Genomic DNA, 19,882 nt, shown 5'->3' with positions numbered 1-19,882 from the left:
GGCTGGGAGGCTCTGGTTTTTGGCCATTTTTCCCAGCCCCTGCTATGAATTGCTTACTTTTCCTTTTATACTAGCCTGTGTTTTTTATCCTTCGTCCACGTGTAGGATCGACGTTCCAAGACTGATACTTGTCCCATCAGCCCATACCCAGAGTGGTTGGGGGTGGTTGTAAAAGCTGGAGAGTATGGCTCTATCAGGTGCAGAGTATTGAATGGCAGTAAGGGCAGCTTTCCCTGGTCGTTACACTTTCCAGCATACCCCTTTCTATTGGCACAGATATTTTAGATTTTTTCCTAAGTTGTTTCTATACCATTTTTGCCCTTTCTTCTTGTGAGATCTCGGACATGCCGAGGACCGAATCGTCCTCGGCTGTGTCCCAAGACTATTTCGTACTTGTATTGCCGAGCCTGTGCCATCACCTTCCTCGGCTTGGGCCTTTGGACCCCAACGAGTAAATGGGCCTGGCCCACGAATTATTGGGCCCCACAAAACATATATATAATCATCACCAGTTTTGAGCACAATCACGATTTCACCAATAACATGAACCTCAGTCAAGTTGGAGTTTAAGACCAGATTTATTATGGAATATTTCTTTCATTGTTGCTATTTTTTTTTTTAATTCTTCCATTGTGAAGCTCTCAACATTAACATAAATAAAAATGTGAAAGTTATACAATTGTTTAATTTTGACCCACACAATAATCCTATTTAAATTTCAAAAAATTCTCTTCTTGTTTTTAATTAATTTATTTACAGTTAATAAATAATTTAACATATTGGTTTTTATATCAGCTTACTAGTAAAGCCTATTTGATTGAAAATAATCTTACTATTTTTTTTTTAAAGGGAAAAATTGTATTTTACTGAGCTCTAAATTCTATTTTATATTTTCTCAAACTTACTCCCATTAGACCCCTAATCAAGCCTTTAGTAAAAGGCGAAAGAATAGTTCGCTCTGTGCTCACCGCGTGGCTGCGTACCCCTAATCAAGCCTGTTAATATAATTTCCTCTTAATTAACTGGTCCGCTTTCAGCCTATTTGATTGAAATAATGAATCACAGCTTTCTAGTAAAGCCCTGTCTTGAATGAAGCCCAGCCCAACTAACTACAAAACCTTTCCTCTTCCTCTGATCAAAAGCCCAAATCTTTAACAAAACCCGGTCTCAGCTAAACTCCTTCTTCTTCATTCAAGGTTTTGGAAAACTATTTGGTTCTTCTTTGGAAATTCTTATGTTTTCATAATGGGTTTACATTCGAAGCGGTCGAAAAAAGCGCAAGACATCGACAGCGATTTCGAAGATTTTGATGAAGACATGGAGAACGGGAATCTAACTGTGAGCCAAAAAAAAAGCTATTTTTAATTTTTACCATAATTAGTGAAATTTTGATTAATATCGTTATTGGGTTTGGTTTTTGTGTTTGTGATTCTTGTTAATTGAGCAATATATGATGTAGTTGGGGCATGAAGAAGAAGAAGAAGCTAATTACGAAGATGAAGATGGAGAGGGAGATGAAGGAGAAGCTAACAATGGAGATGAGCAGATGGAACAGCTAGAAGAAGAGTATAAGAATCTTAAGCACCAGGAAATGAAAGACTGTTATTTGTTTATCACATTTGGTTGTACACTTGATTTTGTGTATAATAACATTGAAACATATTGATTTTTAGTTTTTGAGTGTGGGTTTTTATATGATTTTTTTGAAATCTTAGAGGACTTGTACCAAGTAATTTTTACTTACAATTTGGAGGAAAATCTATGGGGAGGGTGTATTCCAATGAATTGGGAAGGTTATTTTTTATTTATTTTTTTGTGTCAGCAAACCGACTTCTTTTCTGTGACATTGTAGCGTGTTACTTTTCTCCTAAGAGGCATGGACACGTCATTTAGGGTGCCGACTCGTGTTGTATCCTTGTCTTACTAGTATCGTACCAGCTATTTCATGTTATAATTTTTCAGAAATTCCTCATGTCATACCCATGCTTTTCTCTTTCATCATGATTATGGTTGTTTAGGTGAAAGGTGGATCTATAAAATGTTTGGTCGGTAGTTTCTTTGTGGCACACAGATGCTCAATTACTCACATACGTGATATTAGGCATGTTTGTTATGACATATATGTCCATGCATATCTGTTAAATGTATGCCGTTTTATAATTGTTGGGTTTCAATTTTCATTTAGAGATATTTTTAATGATTTGAAGCGTCACAAGGATGAAGATCTTCTTAAGGGTCAGGCAGTGAAATATCAAAAGGTGTGGGTTTTACAGATTCAGTCATTAGTTTTCCTTCCTTTGGTTGTATCAGTTTTATTTTTTATTTTTTATTTAAATAGTGTTCTTGACTGTTACTTTCCTTTCTTAATAATTATACTCTTTGGAGCAATTAGTTTATTCTTTATACCATTTCCCTCTCTTATGAGTGTGGTTAAACATTGATAAACTTCTTTCTCCTTTTTCCTGAAGGCTCTTTGGGACAAAGCTCTGGAGCTCAGATTGTTAGTTCAGAAAGCATTCTCAAGTGCAAATAGATTACCCCAGGTCTTTTTTGGTATTTTACTCTTATTTAACTTAATTCTAGCTCTTTAATATCTAAACATAGTGTCTGAAGATGATGGATTGTCTGCAGGAGCCAATTAGGTCTTCATTCTGTAATTCAGATGAGGGTGTCAATACAGCATATTCAGATCTCTTTGTATTGTATTATTTGGTTATCTAATCACCTGGCATTGTGTATGAAATTTTTTCCATTTTGCTAGATTCTATTTTCTAAATTTAGAGTTCCTTATCATACTTTTTATCTCTCAAAGAGTTTATAATCTCTGTACAACAAAGTCAGATATTATGAATAGAGAAGACTATACCAAATCTTTAAAGCATTCTTTTCAATATTTATGCTATTCCTTTGATTTTTATTGTTTTTTCTTTTTCCTGCAAGGGTTCTGATATTTCCAATTTTCTTTTGCAATCTTTCTTCAACGTAAAGCTAATGATAAATGTTGACTGAATTGTAAAGCCAGCAAGAGCTTGTCAGTTAGGCTTAAGACTTGGTTTGCATGGTTCTATTGCTTTGGTTTCAGGCTATGATTTCTGTGCATGATTACTATTCAAGAATAAACTACATATGTGCATGAAAAGTTATTGATTTAGCTTGCTTATCCTAACAAGGTTTCTCTTCTTAAGGTAATTCTGAAAGATCATCCAAGCATTCAGAAGCTTCTAAGAACTCGAATGTTGAAGGTGATGAAGATTGGTCAAGGGTTTCTCAATTGCATTTGAGGTACTTTGATCATCCTCTAGATGCACTTATGATCTGTTGAACATTGAACTCATCCTTCTTTCGTAAAATGTAGGAAATCAAGTTTTTGAATTCTTCATCCAATACCAATGAGTTGGGTGACATACTTAGGTAGACATAACAACAGCCTCTTTCTGATGATGATGATATGTTCAAGTGAGCTGGAACAGTGCTTGAGGGGGGCTGTTAGTCCTTTTTTCGTTCTTTTATACCACCTTTGTTATTTGTCTTTTGCTAATAATGTTATGGAGGTTTCCGTGAATGTATCTTTTTTGGGATATATACACATTATTGAGATTGAAAACCTAGAGGAGGAAAATCCCGGTATTGGAGCAGAATTATCTCAGTTAAGTTGGTAATAGTTTTATTTGTTTTTTTGGTTTTTGTTTTCAACAACCTGAATCCAATTACTTGTCTTATAAAAAAAGAGACTCCAATTACCTGTCTTAATCTTAGTAAAGTACACGTTAAAAGTAATGCTTACCCTTATATACCCATGTTTCATGCTTTATTGCCTTTTTTTAGTTCTGTTGTATATCTATCACTGTACCACATCATCTTTGCGTTAAAAGCCTACTAGTGCAATTAATTTCTTAATTTGGGCGTTGAATGTATTATTCATGTTTGTATCCTTTAGAATAGCTTCCTTCAGAGACAAATCAATAGACAAATGGCAGAGGAAGACAGAGGTGGCAACTGGTGCTGCTGCTATTAAAGGAAAATTGCATGCTTTTAATCAGGTTAGGCCTTATGACTGGGCTGATTACCATGCCCATTAGGTGTAAAACAGGCTCACTAAATTCTTCTATTCCATACACAGAATATTAGTGAGCAAGTTGCTGATTATATGAGAGATCCAAGTAGAATGCTCAAGCAGATGCAACTGAGGAGATCAACAGTCAGTGTATTTGGAACTGTAATATAATCTCTCTTTCTTTCTTCTTTTTATTTTTATTTTTTTATACTTAAGAGAGAATGTATATTTACACTCAGATGAAGGCCACACACACATGTAGATTAAATGGACAAGGTTACATAAAAATTAGCCTATTTGACATTTGTATTCTAATACCTGGCATGTTGATGGCAGGATCCTGACAGGGAAAATAGCGCTAAGGGAGAGGTAATCCTACTTTTGTGTGTCTACTTGAGTTGATTATAGAATGTTCATTTTGATTCTAGAACCCCACCTGAGAGCAAAACTATGGAAATTTGTTTAAATACCAGATTCTCTAAAAATAAAATCTTTCTTGTACATGTGCTTGTATGTCTAAGGATATGTTTGGATAGAACTTATTTTGCTGAAACTGAAAACACTGTAGCAAAATAATTTTTAAATGTGTGAATAGTAACATGGGACCCATTTTTAATGAAAAAGTTGTTGAAAAATGAAATTTATAGGTCCATGAACAGTGCATTCATGAACAGTAGCCGTTGTTGGGGAAAACGCGTGCCAAAAAAAAAAAAAAAGAAAAGAAAAGAAAAACGCAGGAAAACGCAACGTGAATCCAAACTCCACCTAAGAGAGTGAATATTGGATTGCATTTGAAGGTACCAAATCATTTTCTAAAATGGACTATCATGGCAAGCAGAACCATTAACATTGAAGTTAATTTTGGGATACTCAGAGACAACCTCGAATGTTTTGTGTCACTCATGGTGTTGACTTCAATCTTTGCAATAGTGCACTCAGTGGGTTGATTTGTGCTTTCTAATGATAAGCACATTGGATAGTCCAATCTCCTTCAAATATGCCTTCAGAATGCCAAAATACTTTTTAGGTATCTTGTTATGGTCGAAAAACAAGATAAATAGGCAATATAAACAGAAATGGTTGCTGGTGGTACTTTCTGGGAAAAAAGTTGGGTTTGCATGGGTACCAAATCTAAGTGCTTGTTTGGGAGAACTTATTTTCATTGGTTCATTGGCTTAAAAAATGAGCTGGGCAAAAGTATAGTTGTACTAAGAAAACGTAGAACTTATAAACTTGTACATGAACAAAATAAGCTGAACAAACAACTTAATATTAATCCACCACTCATCGAAATGGACACTTATTATAACTTATGATTTAAGGAAAAGATCAATAAGATTTAGTAAAGGTGTATTTTGAAGGCCTATGGAAATTGAATTTCTAGCTCTGATCAGATCTGCTAGGTGACTTTCAAATTCACACATTTCATTGATAAGTAATATATTTTATTTATTTTATTGATAAGGCTTCAACTTTACTCCATGGCCTTCTTTTGCATATCATTTGTTCCCTCAGGTGCTATGTAAATAGAACCCATTATTTGTGTGTGAAGAACACCTCACTGCTTCTGTTCAATATGATGGCAATCATATTGTCATGACTCATAAGATATAATGCAACTTAATTTTGTAACATATATAATTTGTTATGTGAAAAACTAAATAAATGAAATGTTTTTGTAAGCTCAGAGAGACATTATTCCTCTTGGATACATTTGTCAGCCTTATCATTCTGTAAGTATAAAATGTTATTTATATAACTTTGAGTAAAAAGTATATGCTGATGGGGATTACTGAATGATGACTGCCATATGTCATTAGATATTATGCAGTCTTATTTATGCAGAGAAAAGTAAAATGAGGGAGAGGATTGTGTAAAATTATTAAAGTTATGCTTTTCTCATCACATTATGATGTTTGCTATATCCTTCTACTTTGAATAGGAAGTACAAGCTGATGGTGATCCAGAACTTTTGGATGACTCCGAATTTTACACACAATTACTGAAGGAATTCTTAGAGACAAATGACCCAAAATCATCTGGTAAAATTGTGGCATTTTGAAATTTGTATATTTATTTTTCTGCTCTTGGACTCAATCTATAAGAGTTTCTGTATTCATGTTCATATTGTGACATCTTCTCTTGTTAATTGCAACAACTACAATAATCTGTTGTTGCCAAAAATTTAGGGTCAGTGATGGATTCCCATGAGACTAATTTGAGTTGGCCACATGTATTCTTCTCCACCATTCTATCTTATTCAAAATTGTACTCTTTGTTATCTCCTTAATTACTATGCCATTTTTTACTTCTTCGACTAGGGTTATTTTAGGTCTTTCGCTATCTCTTTTTATTCTCTCATCTAGAATCAAATCACCTTTTCTCATTGGTACATTAATTGCTCTCCTTTGCACATGACTAATTTAAGCAATTTTCTTCATTGTGTGTCCCTACTATCCTTGTATTGCTACTTATCTATCTTAACATTCTCATTCTATGAACATGTTGCTTCTTAATATCCCAACACTTGGTCCCAAGCCTTAGAAAAAGGAAGAGGATTGCTGGTTGCAGTAGGTTGATGTGTTGCTCAATGTTTGTTTGAGCTTATTCTGTTTATTATACAAAAAATTACAGCTATACCTAGAAAAAGATGATGCTTTAACAAAGCTATAAATTTTATTTTATGATGAAAATAAGTTTGTCCAAATGACTGCATAGAATTTTGTTGCTTGATTATGAATGAATCAATTTCTGTATTCAAAAGAGGAAAAAAAAATGGGGGCAGAGGGTGTGGGGGGTGGGGGTGGGAGGGTTTTTCTTCTATACCTCATGAGTCATACCCATTTTGGTTATAGCTCTGCTTTGGATGTGAAGATGGATGGATGGACATAATTGCCTGATACTGTGCCATTTTATTCTGCCCATTAGTTGAAGAGAACCCAGTGACAAAGGTCAATATCATTTTATTATCTATATCTATGAATTTTACCATAGTTTTTCTGGAACTTAGCTATGTAGTCTACATGAAAATAGACTCGCAGCTGACAATTTATAAAATTTTCCTTTTTTATTAAAAAAAGCAATTAAAAGATATTTTTCTACACTTTCAAATGGAACTTGGTTTTTGGTGAATATCATTTGCATACTTGTCCTATTGTATTCAAAGGAAATCTACTAATTGAACATTCTGGGAATGACTCCTTGATTTTAACCATTCCTTATTACACAGATTTTTATGCTTTGAAAAGGTTGCAAACTAAGAAGAGAAAGATCGTTGATCGGCGTGCCTCAAAGAGTCGCAAAATAAGGTAACTACTCCCTCCCAAGCTCCAAAAAATTTCCTATTTTGAGTTGTGGTCATATCTGAATGTGTATTTTATATTATTCTCGTGCGTTATAATTTTGCAGGTATAATGTTCATGAAAAGATTGTCAATTTCATGGCTCCTCAGACTATGGATCTTCCTCCTATGGCTCCTAAATTATTTGAGAATTTGTTTGGGTTGAAGACCCAAAAACCAGCTTCTGTTGTCTAGTGTAAAGTCTTATCGGTTCATAGGCTTTTGCAATTTTGTAATATTTGTTGACATAATTGTTTGTTTTAATTTAATTCCTTGATATCTTTTATATACTTGTATTATCTCCATAAATGTTTTCTTTTCATTGGTGCAAAAAAAAAAAAAAAAAAAAAAACCTAATTAGGATCTTTATTTAGATTTTAGACTTTGTTGTCCCTCATGTTGTCAATGTTTCTCAGCCAGCGCAAGTGTGCAACACCTCAGAGTTCAACATATAGAAAAAAGACATTGCTTTGTCAGTCAGTCGTAGTCCATTGATTTTTTGTTTTGTTTTTGTAAAATAACTCCTCTATGTGATGTAGTAGGACACTGGCTTTTCTCAACAACTTAAAAAGTTATATAGTAAATCAAAAATGCAAAAAGTTGGGAAAACTTTTGATCATGTAAAGTATACATCTCTGGATGCTTTGGACAGTCCAAAAGAATATGACCAGGAAGTCTTAACTTTCTGGGTTGTTCTCTTTTTTCTTTTTATTTTAGGGATTCGGTCTTATCATTAGTGAACAATAATTACCTAACACCTGGCCCTTTAGATATGGCATTTTAGTTCCTAACCTTGGAAGGAAAGGGATTTAGCCCATTAGTCATTGTTGATCAAAGACTTTATCACCAAGTTAGCATGGAGTCAAAACTTTTTGTAATTTTATGGTTTTTTCTTTGAGGCTATAAAGTGACATCGGGTGTAGGATCAGATCTTTAATTGAAAATTTACTTTAGAATCCTTGTGCAAATTAGGTAGCGGAATTATCGATTTATCTCAGCCAAGTGATCCACAAACATAATAATACTTTTACCAGTATATACCTACTCTTAAAGCAAGCAATATAAAGGTCATTAGAGCATGACATGATTTGATAATGAGATGCAAAACCAAAGATGATAAAAAACCACTTCAAACATTTCAATTGTAAAACCGCTTCAAGACACATCTAGTAGAAAATTCACTATAATAAGAGAAGTTCTAACGATCTCCTTATAAGACACTTAAATAATTAGACTCTATTTGTAGAATTCTATTTGCCTCTCTACTGTAGTAGCTCTAGAATCTTTGGAATCTTCTTGTGTGAATTTCTTCACAAACTCCTAGTTCGCATGAACAAAAACCTCAGGTACTTTAAGGACGTTAGTGAACACAGAAAAAGATCTTTGTGATTCAAGAAATGTTTAAAGCTCACTTAAACACAATAGTTTTTCTTGTTTTTAAAACAAATCAAAAGGATTATTCTCCTTTTAGGTTCAAGAAGAAAGGAAAAAGTTTGGAATGTTTAACTTTGGTATAAATTTCTTTCTTGCCTCTAAAAGTCTTGGGATAAGTGACTTAGATAGGTTTATAAAGTATGATTAATATCTAGCATAAACACATTTTCTAGCAAATTTTAAAATTCTAGACCTAACAATTTCACTCAAGTGAATTATGAGCAAACTCTCTGATACAAAGTTGTTGTATCAATTTCAAGTGGCTGTATCTTACTCATTCCAATGGTAATATTTATAATGCGCTTGTGAAATTTTGCAACTACAGCTCCCTAGCTACTACATGATAATGCAAGTCCCCTTCATATTTCAAAAAGTCACTTTTTTACAATGCGTGTTTGCTAAGATTTACCAAACACGTGATATTGGGTTTTTGGCTGGAAAAAGTGTGTCTTGACTCCTTAAAGTGGAATGAAACGCATGCTAACTTTCCATTGAAGCAAGTTTCACTAAGAAATTCATTATAGTTTAAGTGATATGGACAAAAGATTATCAACTCTTTATTTTTTAACATGTTGAACCAAATATCCTCTTTGAACAAATGACCCAAACAAAGTCTTATCACATTATTGATATAACTCAATTTTTAGATGTTTAGACACTAAGATTTGCAACACATCTATTACCCTTGTATTAATGATGAATTTTTGTAGTTTTAGATTAGTTGATCTAACAAGAAGCAAGCAAAGGTCTTTGGCCCTAGATGTCTTTTCATAGACTATATTATTGAACCAAGTAGAGGAGACTAAGGTACCATTTGGTATGGGTGTTTCAGCAGTGTTGTTTGTTGTTTAAATGCCCAAACATGTGGGCCCCACAATAAGTTCTGTGTTTGGTAAGGCGTGTTGTTCAAATGTATGTTTGAGTTATGTTGTTCAAATGGTGTTTGAGTCATGTTATCGTTTGGTTGAAATACATTGGGCCTACCTGAAGTGACACCTCAACTCTCTTCTCTCCCATGCCATTTGTCTGTTCTGAGTCTCTATCCTCTCATCCTTCCTAAAGCTCACTTCTCCTCTCCCTCTTGCACAACAACAGTCCCATCACGTGGCAAGTAGCTCCCTTCATTAACCCTTCATTAATCCCACACACCCACCCGAATCCCTTATTACTTATCCCAACGACCATCTAAGAGTATTCATAAACACACAAAGAACCAAATTATGAAACCCTAAATTCACCAAAATTAATCCCAAATCCGTACGGCTTGATTCATCTCCCCAACCACCATATTTACTCAAATAGTCCAGCCACGCCTTTAATCTATGTTTTGGGCAAGATTTTTTTAAACAACCAATAGACTTTATCTCAAATCAATTTTAAGTGCCCTTGCACAGCGCATCTACCATTAGCTGAGTATATTATAGAGTTTGCAGACATAGCGTCTTCCTTCTCAGTCATTCCGCCATATTCATCCTCCTCCAATGCAGTTCCTACACCTATGGTAAGTGTTTAATTTTGCTGTTGAGTTCAATGTTCAATTTTGCTGTTGCATTTGTTCTTAGTTACTATTGAACAATCATTCACCCACGGTGTTCATATTTCTTCACAATTGTTGTTGATTGTTGCTCTTGATTTTGGACACGATTTTCCTCCATGCCAATCTAACTAAAGCTAAGTATGGATTTCTTAAATGAGCTTTTTGAAGCACAATAGGGTTTAGGAAAATGAACTTTTTAGATATCATTAATAAAGGCCTAAAGTGTATATTTGATTTCATATAAATCATTTATAATTGTGATGTTAATTTTGTTTTGTTTCCCTATGTTGTATGTAACTTGTCTTCACTGCAATTTCTTTTATATATACCTGTAATAACTTGTTTGAGTTAATTGGTAAATGTGTTGCTCTAGCTATATTTGAACTTAATACATAATGCTACAACATGTTTGGTAGAGTTTTCTGTGCAAAAGACCATTTTACTATTCTTCAGTTACTGATATTGGTGAGGATTAGGTTCAAGTCTGAGAAATCATAAAAGTAATTTAGGAAAATAGAAACCTTGAATTTACTAGGCAACCATGTACACTCTGACTTACCTACTATGCTTAAGTGTGTATTTCTTATTAGATGGCTGCATCATTCGACACTGAGGATTGGAAGTTATGGCCTCCACCTATTGAGAAACACTTCATCGATGTTTTGGTTGAAGAAAAAGCCAAAGGGAACATGCCTATTGGGTAATTCAAAAAGGGTTTTGGACAGTTGTTCGAAATGAGTTCAATCAACGAGCCGGAAAAACCTATCGCAAAGAACAATTACGCCAGAAATATCAAAGGTTAAAGCAAAGACACCATGTTTTAGCCCAGTTAATCGATCAAATCGGAATGGGATGGGATTCTGTTACCAACACAGTCACAGGTAGTGACATGACTTGGGCACAAGCAATGGCAGTGAGTGTTATAGGTCTACTTTATAATTTTCATGCCGTTGATTCACTAAAGTTTTCATATAAATAATCCCACATATACCACATGTGAATAATCCCATATATACCACATCTTGATAGGCCAACCCTAGGTGCAAAGAGTTTCGTAAAAATGGGCTAAACTACTATGACTTGCTCGGACAGTTGTTCAACATGGGCACTGTAATTGGATTTCTACAAATTTCCTCTACCTAACCAATCCCTAACAATGATGAAAAGCGAGAATTAGACGCCGCTTTCCTAACGCATGAAGTATACGTCAGTGTCGAACCCGATAGTCCAGATGATGTGGAGGAGCTGCCCACCCCAGTTGCAGGGCAATGCAGCAAGCGCGCTGGAAAGCAGCCATCTCACTCTGAGACCTTGGCAGGGAAGAAGAGGAAAGGAAGCCCATTGAATATATGACCGATGCTGTAATAAAGTTCACAAGCATGTTAAGGAAAAGGTGTAGTAATAAGGATAACGATAGTCAAAAGGAAACTGTTGAATCTGCGTTGATGGGTGATAGGTTCTCAATGGACAAGGTCGTCGCAATTCTTAATAGTATTGAAAATGTTGATGATTACGCCATGTTCAAGGTCCTTAATGAACTCCACAAGCTCGATGGTAGGGCCTCTTTCATCATGCTGAAACCGAATAGAAGAAGGGGCTGGATGGATTTAGTTAGTAGTTTAATGTAGGGGAGTTGGTTAAGGAAAGGGGGCAAGTTTGGGTTGCTTTTTGTGGGGTTGCAGTTACTGTTTCTGTTCTTATGTTTATTATGCTAATTACCACTAGAACCATTTTTTGTTGCATTGGTTGTATGGTTTAGTAGGGTCACATTCTACTGTGCTAAGGAACAATGATCTTACCATATGTGAACTTATTGTTAATGATGGTAGTATTTGCTAGTTTGTTAAGGAACCATTTATTTTTTATTGTTAAAGACTAGCTTTGGTGCTGAGTTTACTGTATAAACTTTTTGTTATTGATTATTCCAACATTTTGGTTTATTAAGGAACCATTATTTTGTTGTTAATAAGTACTGTTGTGTGATGTTGTTTGCTGCAAGCCGCATTGTTTTTTTTTTTTTTTTTTTGGAAATGGAAACGATAGAATTTTATTGAATAAACTTAACAAAACCGACATAGAAAAAGAAAATCTGGACCCAAAACCGTCTAGTCAACATCAAGCAAATATCCTAACCTTTTAAGCTGCCTGTAGGGCTTAGCTGGGAATCCAGGCTAATAAAACAAAATAATACAATACCCAAAAAAATCACTTCCTGTTATGAGCTTCCATCAGTCTCTGGTATTCAGACAGCAGGGTTAAGGCACCATCAACAATAACTTTCGGTTGTAGTTGTACATTTTCAAAATAGTACTTGTTGCGCGCGTTCCAAAGGGCCCAGGTGGTGACAACCCAGACCTTAACTTCTCCACGTTCCAATCAGTCCTGCAAGCCGCATTGTTAATAACTACTCATGTTGTTAATAACCATTTTGATGTTCTTAATAACTACTATTGTGCTGATTATTCCAACTAAATTTGCTGCAAATTATGTTGTCTTTGCTGCAAAGACATGATATCCTATTTCAACTGGTAAATGTTGTTTGTATAAACATTATGTTGTCCTATATGTCTTTGTTGTTTGCTGTCTTTGCTGCAAAGTTCTATAAATATAACCTATTGATGGACTACTACATATATATAGAGAAACAAAACATAACCTGTTGATGGATGAGAAATCATTCATCCAACCAAACTTCCAACTGATGGCCTGAAACATCTTGAAGCATGGTTTGAAACATGCTAAGGAACAATGCTAAACATGTGTTGGCTGCAAATTTTTTTGAGTTTGGCTCCTTTGTTGTGCAATGCATTTTAAGAGTATTGGCTGCGACCTTACTAAGGATACTCAGTGAGATTCTGCCTAAACTAAACCTTCTTTTCTTTGATTTTATTCATTACTTTTAATTACAAGTGATGTGATTATTACTTTATTTTTGTGATAAAGTTGGCATCCATCCTTGCTAAAACATGCACACATGTATTGCCTAGTAGAGTAGCTAATTATTTTTGTTAGAGATATTTTTTTCAAATGAATCCTTAGTGAATTTTTTTAAAGCCAAAATTCCCTTTTACAACTCGTAGGAAAGAATTCTTAGTAACTTAACAAAGTTCAAGTACAACTTATGTGAATTCTGATATTGTTGACTCTTATGTTCTTTGTACAGGTTTGCAAAACCTTTGAAAGGCATTAAAAAATAAGAAATATTATATTCTTTCTCAATTGAAGTTCGTTGGGATATAAATAATTTATAAAAAAAAATCAAGAAAAAAGAAGAAGAAAATGAAAATCAATTTTAAGCATAGACTTTTAGTAATAATATTTATATGGGGATATCTGGCATGTATTTGAACTCATCCTTTCATCAATTATCAAAGATATGAATGATCAGAATCCTACAGTTCTCCTTTATTGGAACAACAGTAGTTTGATTTATTTTTATTTTTATTTATTTACTGAGAAAAGTAGTTTGATGTTCATACTATAGCTTTTACATATTATTAAATGTAATTTATTGGATCCCAATAGAAGACAATGATAATTTCCCTACCATCATTCATACATAAGTAGTTTAAATTATGATGTTTAAACACATATCATGTATATCAAAAGAAAGAATTGCTTACTCATATATGTCTTAACAATGGTTGATGTGATAATTATAATAAGCTGCACAAAATTATCAAAACATATTTCTTCATTAATTGCCTTTGCAAATTTATCCCAAAATGTGATTCTAATTTTTTCCCTCCTGCATACACATTTTTGTTAGATAATTAAAAATTTATCTCTTGACAAAATGTACAAATCTAAGTAATATATTCATTAATATCTAACTAACATGTTATCTTGAAGTTCATCTAGCCTTTTGTTCAATTTTTTCCACGCACATCTATCTTTTCCATGGGAGAAATTCCTACAATTTCTCCTATTACATCTACAAACAATAAAGTGCTTAATCAAAATCATGAGTTATGAAGATAATAGTATGTAACTATATTTTAAGTATAAATGTATAATCAAAATTACGTATTAGAGTTGTATTTTTGTTAGCAAGATACTTCAGCTCATCAAATGGAACCAATTCAAATTTTTGTTTTGCAATAAGTTCATCATTTGTTTCTAACAACTTCACAGATGTTGTTGCATAAAATCTTATCATGTACTTGTGATTCACAATCCTATAAGCATCCTTGTTTTCGACAACTCCAAAATATTTTATTCGATAAATTTTACCTTTTTGTATATCTCTAAAATGATTAACAAATGATTTTCTAATACTTGCATGAATAAGATTATCTTGAAAAAATGAGAATAAGCTTATCAAGAAAATATAATTCAATTGTATTTGAAGAGCTAAAAGTAATTTTATTATTTTATTTCAAAACTTACCTTCTCATCAAGCAACACCAAATCAACACTCATAAGTTCATTATTTGTTTTAATATTAAGAACTTCCCACATTCTTGTGACTCTAACTCTAATATTCCAATTGTCTTTTTCAGTGTTGATTTCATCCAAGAGATCATATCTTTTATTTTGTCTTTCCATTCTAACAAAATAATATAAAAAAATAATTAGCATTTACCTAAAAACAAAAGAAATTTTGATAGAGAAAAATGAAAAGTAAAATTTTTGAAAAATTAAAAATTTTTACACCCTTCAACAATCACAAACATAATAACATATTAATAAGATGCACAACAATTGCAAAGAGTATAATATATTTAAAAAATAATATTTATAGTATTTATTAAGCCTCAAAAATACACAATAAACCAAGTAAGCCTTAGAAATAATAACATAGTTAACCGAGTATTTAGTTATTTACCAAAACAAAAAAAAAAAAAAAAAAATTTTAAAAACATAGTTAACTGAGTAAGCCTCGGAAACACATAATTAACCGACCTACATATGTAGTACATAAATTAATATTTTCAAACATCAATCACAGATTCACAGACTAAGAGTTACCGTAAAACTAAAAAATTAATTTCTTAGTTAATTAGACATGAAAGCTCAATTTCTTATATAATTTCTAAACAATCAAACTAACATTAAAAAAAAAAAAAAAAAAATCAATTGACAATATATAACAATTCTCTAAATTGGATTAAACTTAAGGAAATCAACCTAAACAAATACACAAAATATATTCAATTTGATGGAAAAAAAAAGTAGAGTAAACAAATATGTAATTGTAATGTTGTAGGTAGAAAAAAAGAATAATAGAGATTATAGGTAGAAGAAGAGAATAATAGCGCAAAATAACGTATGATTGATGGGTAGTAATTATGAATTATTTGATATATACACACACACACTCCACATTGAAGAATTTTATATGAACAAAAAGTTTAAAGCTAATTAAAGTCAAAAGTCTAAAGAATTTTATATACACACGTGACCTAACTATTGCTGGGTCTTTATTAACCCTTCAGTATTCTTCTTCTATTTATTTATTATTTAGTATTATTATTTAAAAACTTTTTTTTTTAAGAAACTATTATTTAAAAACTTAGTTAGGAACCGTGATCTCCATATAAATAGAAAATAAAGATGTGGACCGATAATATTCCAATATGGGTGTCAAGGTAACAAACGGCTTTTAATTGTTATGATTTTTGTTTTTATCCACTTAGAAATACAGCAAGTGTAATTTAGCTTGAATCAAATTAAGATTTTTATTCACTTAGAAATTATAGTTGAAGAAAAATTCTATCCACTTAGAAATTATAATTGAAGAAAACTTATATATATTATTTCTTAAAATCTAAAAATCTAAGAAATATTTTGCAATTTGGTGCTGCCTCTTGGCACAACCATGACGTCTAAGCCCAACTTTTATTATATATAATATGATATGATATGTTCTATTCATTCTAACCCAATACAAGAGGCCCAATACATGTCCTATAAAAAAAAAAAAAAAAAAAACTAATACAAGTACTTATGCCCATGAGACGCCCAGAGCTGGGAAATTAATCCAAAATTTTTTTCTTTAAAGAAAATCAGAATCTACAAATAATTAAATTAACGTTTTTTTTTTTTTGCTGAATAATTAAATTAACTTATTATCATTGTTTCTTTACCTTAAAAGATCAAACGTGCCACGGGCCCAATGTTTCAGTCCATGCATGGATGACATACAATACATGTTAACCTTCACCACCAAGAAAATCTATAAGCATGGAAATCATAGCATAATAAAGTCACTGATTTCTTCTTCTTCTTTTTTTTGATTGAAATGTCATTGATTTATAGTGCTACTAATCTTATGGTTTTGTAGTCCACAATAGTTATTTAATTTTGCTTTAATAAATGTATATAGAGATTAGTCAAGACACTCTTTTTAATCTAATCATTCACAAACACAATATGATATATTAATTCTTTAAAAAAAAATTGATCAAACAGAAGTTGGATATCTCAGCGACCAAGAAAAAAGAAAAAGAAAAGAAGAGTTAATTATCACATCGATCCAATGTCTCAAAGTAGACCTTACATGAAAAAATCTCAGAAATGGAAATTTATTGTATAAGAACTTGTATTAGACATCTGGTTTGCTAGTCATTATTTACTTTCCTACGCAAAAAAAGTACCATGGAGAAGATTTTCAATTAGAATTGAAAAGGAAAGCCTCACTATCAATCTTCAAGCAGCAAATTGAGATTGCATACGTCATCTCCATTTTCATGATGTTCCAGGGTTACGATGAACCAAAGTCTCCACCTTTACATTTAAAAGCACAGCCTAATTAACCATGACTCCTCTCAACTTCATCAACAACATTTAGGACCCAATTGTCAATTCTATGGTTCAAACAACACCAAAAGGAGATTGCATTGCACGTAGATAACAATATAAGAAGATAAGGATGATGATTTTCAAGTTGAATTCAAATAAGCTTCTGTAGTAGATCTACAGTAGATTAGGATGAGAATTTCTGCAATAAATTAGGATTAGGATTAATATTTGTATTTCAATTCAAATAGGAGTTGGGTCCTATGTTTTAGGAATTTGTGGTGATGAGGATTATCTCCTCACTAGTATTTATGTACGTAGGAATTATGAATGAAGGAAGCAGAAATTAAACCAAAAACTCTATTATCCCTCTCAAGTTCAGGAGGCTAGTCACCTCGAATCGACTAAGTTATCTTTTTGATTTTCCAGTTCACAACATTTGGTATCAGAGCCATTTGACGAACAACCCCAATCCACCACCCACACGTTCCGCAACCGATGACGACCACATATCAGCCTTGGAAGTTAGTAATCACTCCATTCGGAGGTAGGTTGAAGCCTAAAGGGAAGAGTTTGTTAAAGAGTTTACTAATATAAAGAAAACCATGGAGCCTCTCTCCAATGCTATTGCTCAAATGGGATGAAGAATTGAAGGAATGGACATCCAAAATAATACTACTCCTCACAACAACCGTCATGAAGAAGGTTCAACCAATCGGAATCATAATCCTGAAGGAAGTTCACCTAATCGTAACAGCGGCTCAGAGGGAACTCAAGGAGGGACAATTGGGGGTGTACAAACTCGAATTTCCCGAGTAGAATTTCCTCAATTTAATGGTGAAGATCCCACCGGGTGGATTTACAAGGCATAAAATTTTTTCAAGTACCAGAAAACTACAGATGAGGAAAAGATAATGCTCGCTTCCTTCCACCTACAGGTTGACGCTCTCCAATGGTACTAGTGGTTTGAGAAAACACAAACGAATGTTTCATGGGAAGAATTTACACATGACTTGTGTGTTCGTTTTGGACCCTTTGATTATGACAACTTTGACGAGGCTTTAGCCAAACTTTGCCAAACAGGAACAGTTAGAGAATATCAAACCCAATTTGAGCGAATAGCATCTCGAGTGCAAGAATGGCCGGAGAAAGCTTTGATAGGGAGTTACATAGGAGGATTAAAGGATGAAATATGATCAAAGGTGAAGTTGTTTTTTCCTACAACACTTGTTCATGCTACCAGCCTAGCTCGATTACAAGAGGAGAAACTCCAACGCACAAGTGAACCGCCACACAAAACCGGTCTCATTCCTTTACCCCAGCCAAGATCCAGTCCAAATCCAACAAGTAACTCACAAATATTACCTTCAGTAACATTCAAAAAATTATCATGGTTCAAGATGCAAGGCAAACGTGAGAAGGGACTCTGCTATAACTGCGATGAAAAATTCAGACCTGGACACCATTGTAAGACCACGCAACAAGTCTTCCTACTTAATACTCTTGATGAAGCAGAAGCGTATGGAGGAAAAACACTATTCCCCCACTAGAATCTTGAGGACAAGATTCGCCTTCAAGGGGAAGGGAATGCTATGGTTCAAACAACACCGAAAGGAGATTGCATTGCACGTGGATAACAATATAAGAAGATAAGGATGATGGTTTTCAAGTTGAATTCAAATAAACTTCTGCAGTAGATTTGCAGTAGATTAGGATGAGAATTTCTGCAATAAATTAGGATTAGGATTAGGATTAGGATTAGGATTAATATTTGTATTTCAATTCAAATAGGAGTTGGGTCCTATGTTTTAGGAATTTGTGGTGATGAGGATTATCTCCTCACTAGTATTTATGTACATAGGAATTATGAATGAATGAAGCAGAAATTAAACCAAAAACTCTATTATCCCTCTCAAGTTCAGGAGGCTAGTTACCTCGAATCGACTAAGTTATCTTTTTGATTTTCCAGTTCACGATAGTCAACAACTACATGTGAATGATTTAAGCTTGCGTTAACAAAAGTCTGGTCCTTAGTGCCCTGATCGATAAAAGGGTGCAAGAATTGTAATTAATAAAAGCTTCTCCTTGAAGAAAACTGAAGCAACAATGTTACTGTACGAAAAGCTTGCCTGGTTGCTAGGGTTTGTGACATAGAAGCTAACGTTGCAATTGGTGGTATATTGAGATGCCAAGATGTTGAAGGGTGAGAGAAATACATAATCAACTCAGATTTCTAGTAATAGAGAATCATCAACCATAGATGGATACATAAGAATGCAAATAGAGGTCATGAAGAGCCCAAAGCCAATGGACAATAGAAGATGATAATTAACCCAACTATTTTCTTCAGTTTGAGGGGTGTTGGATTTGGTAGCATTGGATATGGTGGTCTCTCTCTTCATGTCTTGGATTGGTTGTGAGGGTAGATCAGCCAGTTGGAGCTCATGATCACTGTAATTATGCTTCGGATTATGGTGTTTCAAAATTTTATTTTTATCTTCCAAATTCACCACGTAAAAACCCTCATCTTCCTCCATTTCTGATCAACAAAAAGAATCGATATTATCTCTCTCTTTTTTCTTGGAATCTCAGACTCTCAATCTTGTTTGCTTGGTCTACTAGAAGATAGGTTGAGAATTAGGATATTCTAAAAATTTGAGAGTAATTCAATGTTGGGCTTTGTGGAGCCTAGTTTTGTTTGATCCAGTTCGATGACCCGACCTGACCCGAATAATGTTGCGTGGTTTTTAATGGGAGATATTCTGAGGTTTAGTCC

The 19,882-nt window shown here is 33.5% G+C and overlaps 1 protein-coding gene across 3 annotated transcripts; it reads left to right on the top strand.

Annotated features, from left to right (window-relative positions):
* The first annotated feature begins 1,123 nt into the window (after nucleotides 1–1,123).
* LOC115978680 (protein AATF-like) lies at nucleotides 1,124–7,682 on the top strand. 3 transcript variants are annotated; one of them, XM_031100533.1, is made up of 12 exons: nucleotides 1,124–1,338; nucleotides 1,460–1,471; nucleotides 1,517–1,593; nucleotides 2,186–2,258; nucleotides 2,469–2,553; nucleotides 3,186–3,282; nucleotides 3,938–4,040; nucleotides 4,121–4,216; nucleotides 4,391–4,423; nucleotides 5,997–6,096; nucleotides 7,284–7,362; nucleotides 7,463–7,682. In XM_031100533.1, exons 1-12 carry the CDS (start codon nucleotides 1,246–1,248, stop codon nucleotides 7,587–7,589), a joined length of 975 nt encoding a protein of 324 aa, XP_030956393.1. In that variant the 5' UTR covers nucleotides 1,124–1,245; the 3' UTR covers nucleotides 7,590–7,682. The 3 variants fall into 3 exon arrangements, 2 of the variants coding, with proteins under 2 accessions (XP_030956393.1, XP_030956384.1); XR_004088817.1 differs by lacking the exon at nucleotides 7,463–7,682 and adding an exon at nucleotides 6,910–7,005 and having other exon boundaries at nucleotides 1,460–1,593; XM_031100524.1 differs by having other exon boundaries at nucleotides 1,127–1,338; nucleotides 1,460–1,593.
* The last annotated feature ends 12,200 nt before the right edge of the window (nucleotides 7,683–19,882 follow it).

Source organism: Quercus lobata, chromosome 1 (assembly GCF_001633185.2).
Source record: "Quercus lobata isolate SW786 chromosome 1, ValleyOak3.0 Primary Assembly, whole genome shotgun sequence".
Classification (NCBI taxonomy): Eukaryota; Viridiplantae; Streptophyta; class Magnoliopsida; order Fagales; family Fagaceae; genus Quercus; species Quercus lobata.
The sequence above is the reverse complement of the archived record's forward strand: the minus strand, read 5'-3'. Positions and strand labels throughout refer to the sequence as shown.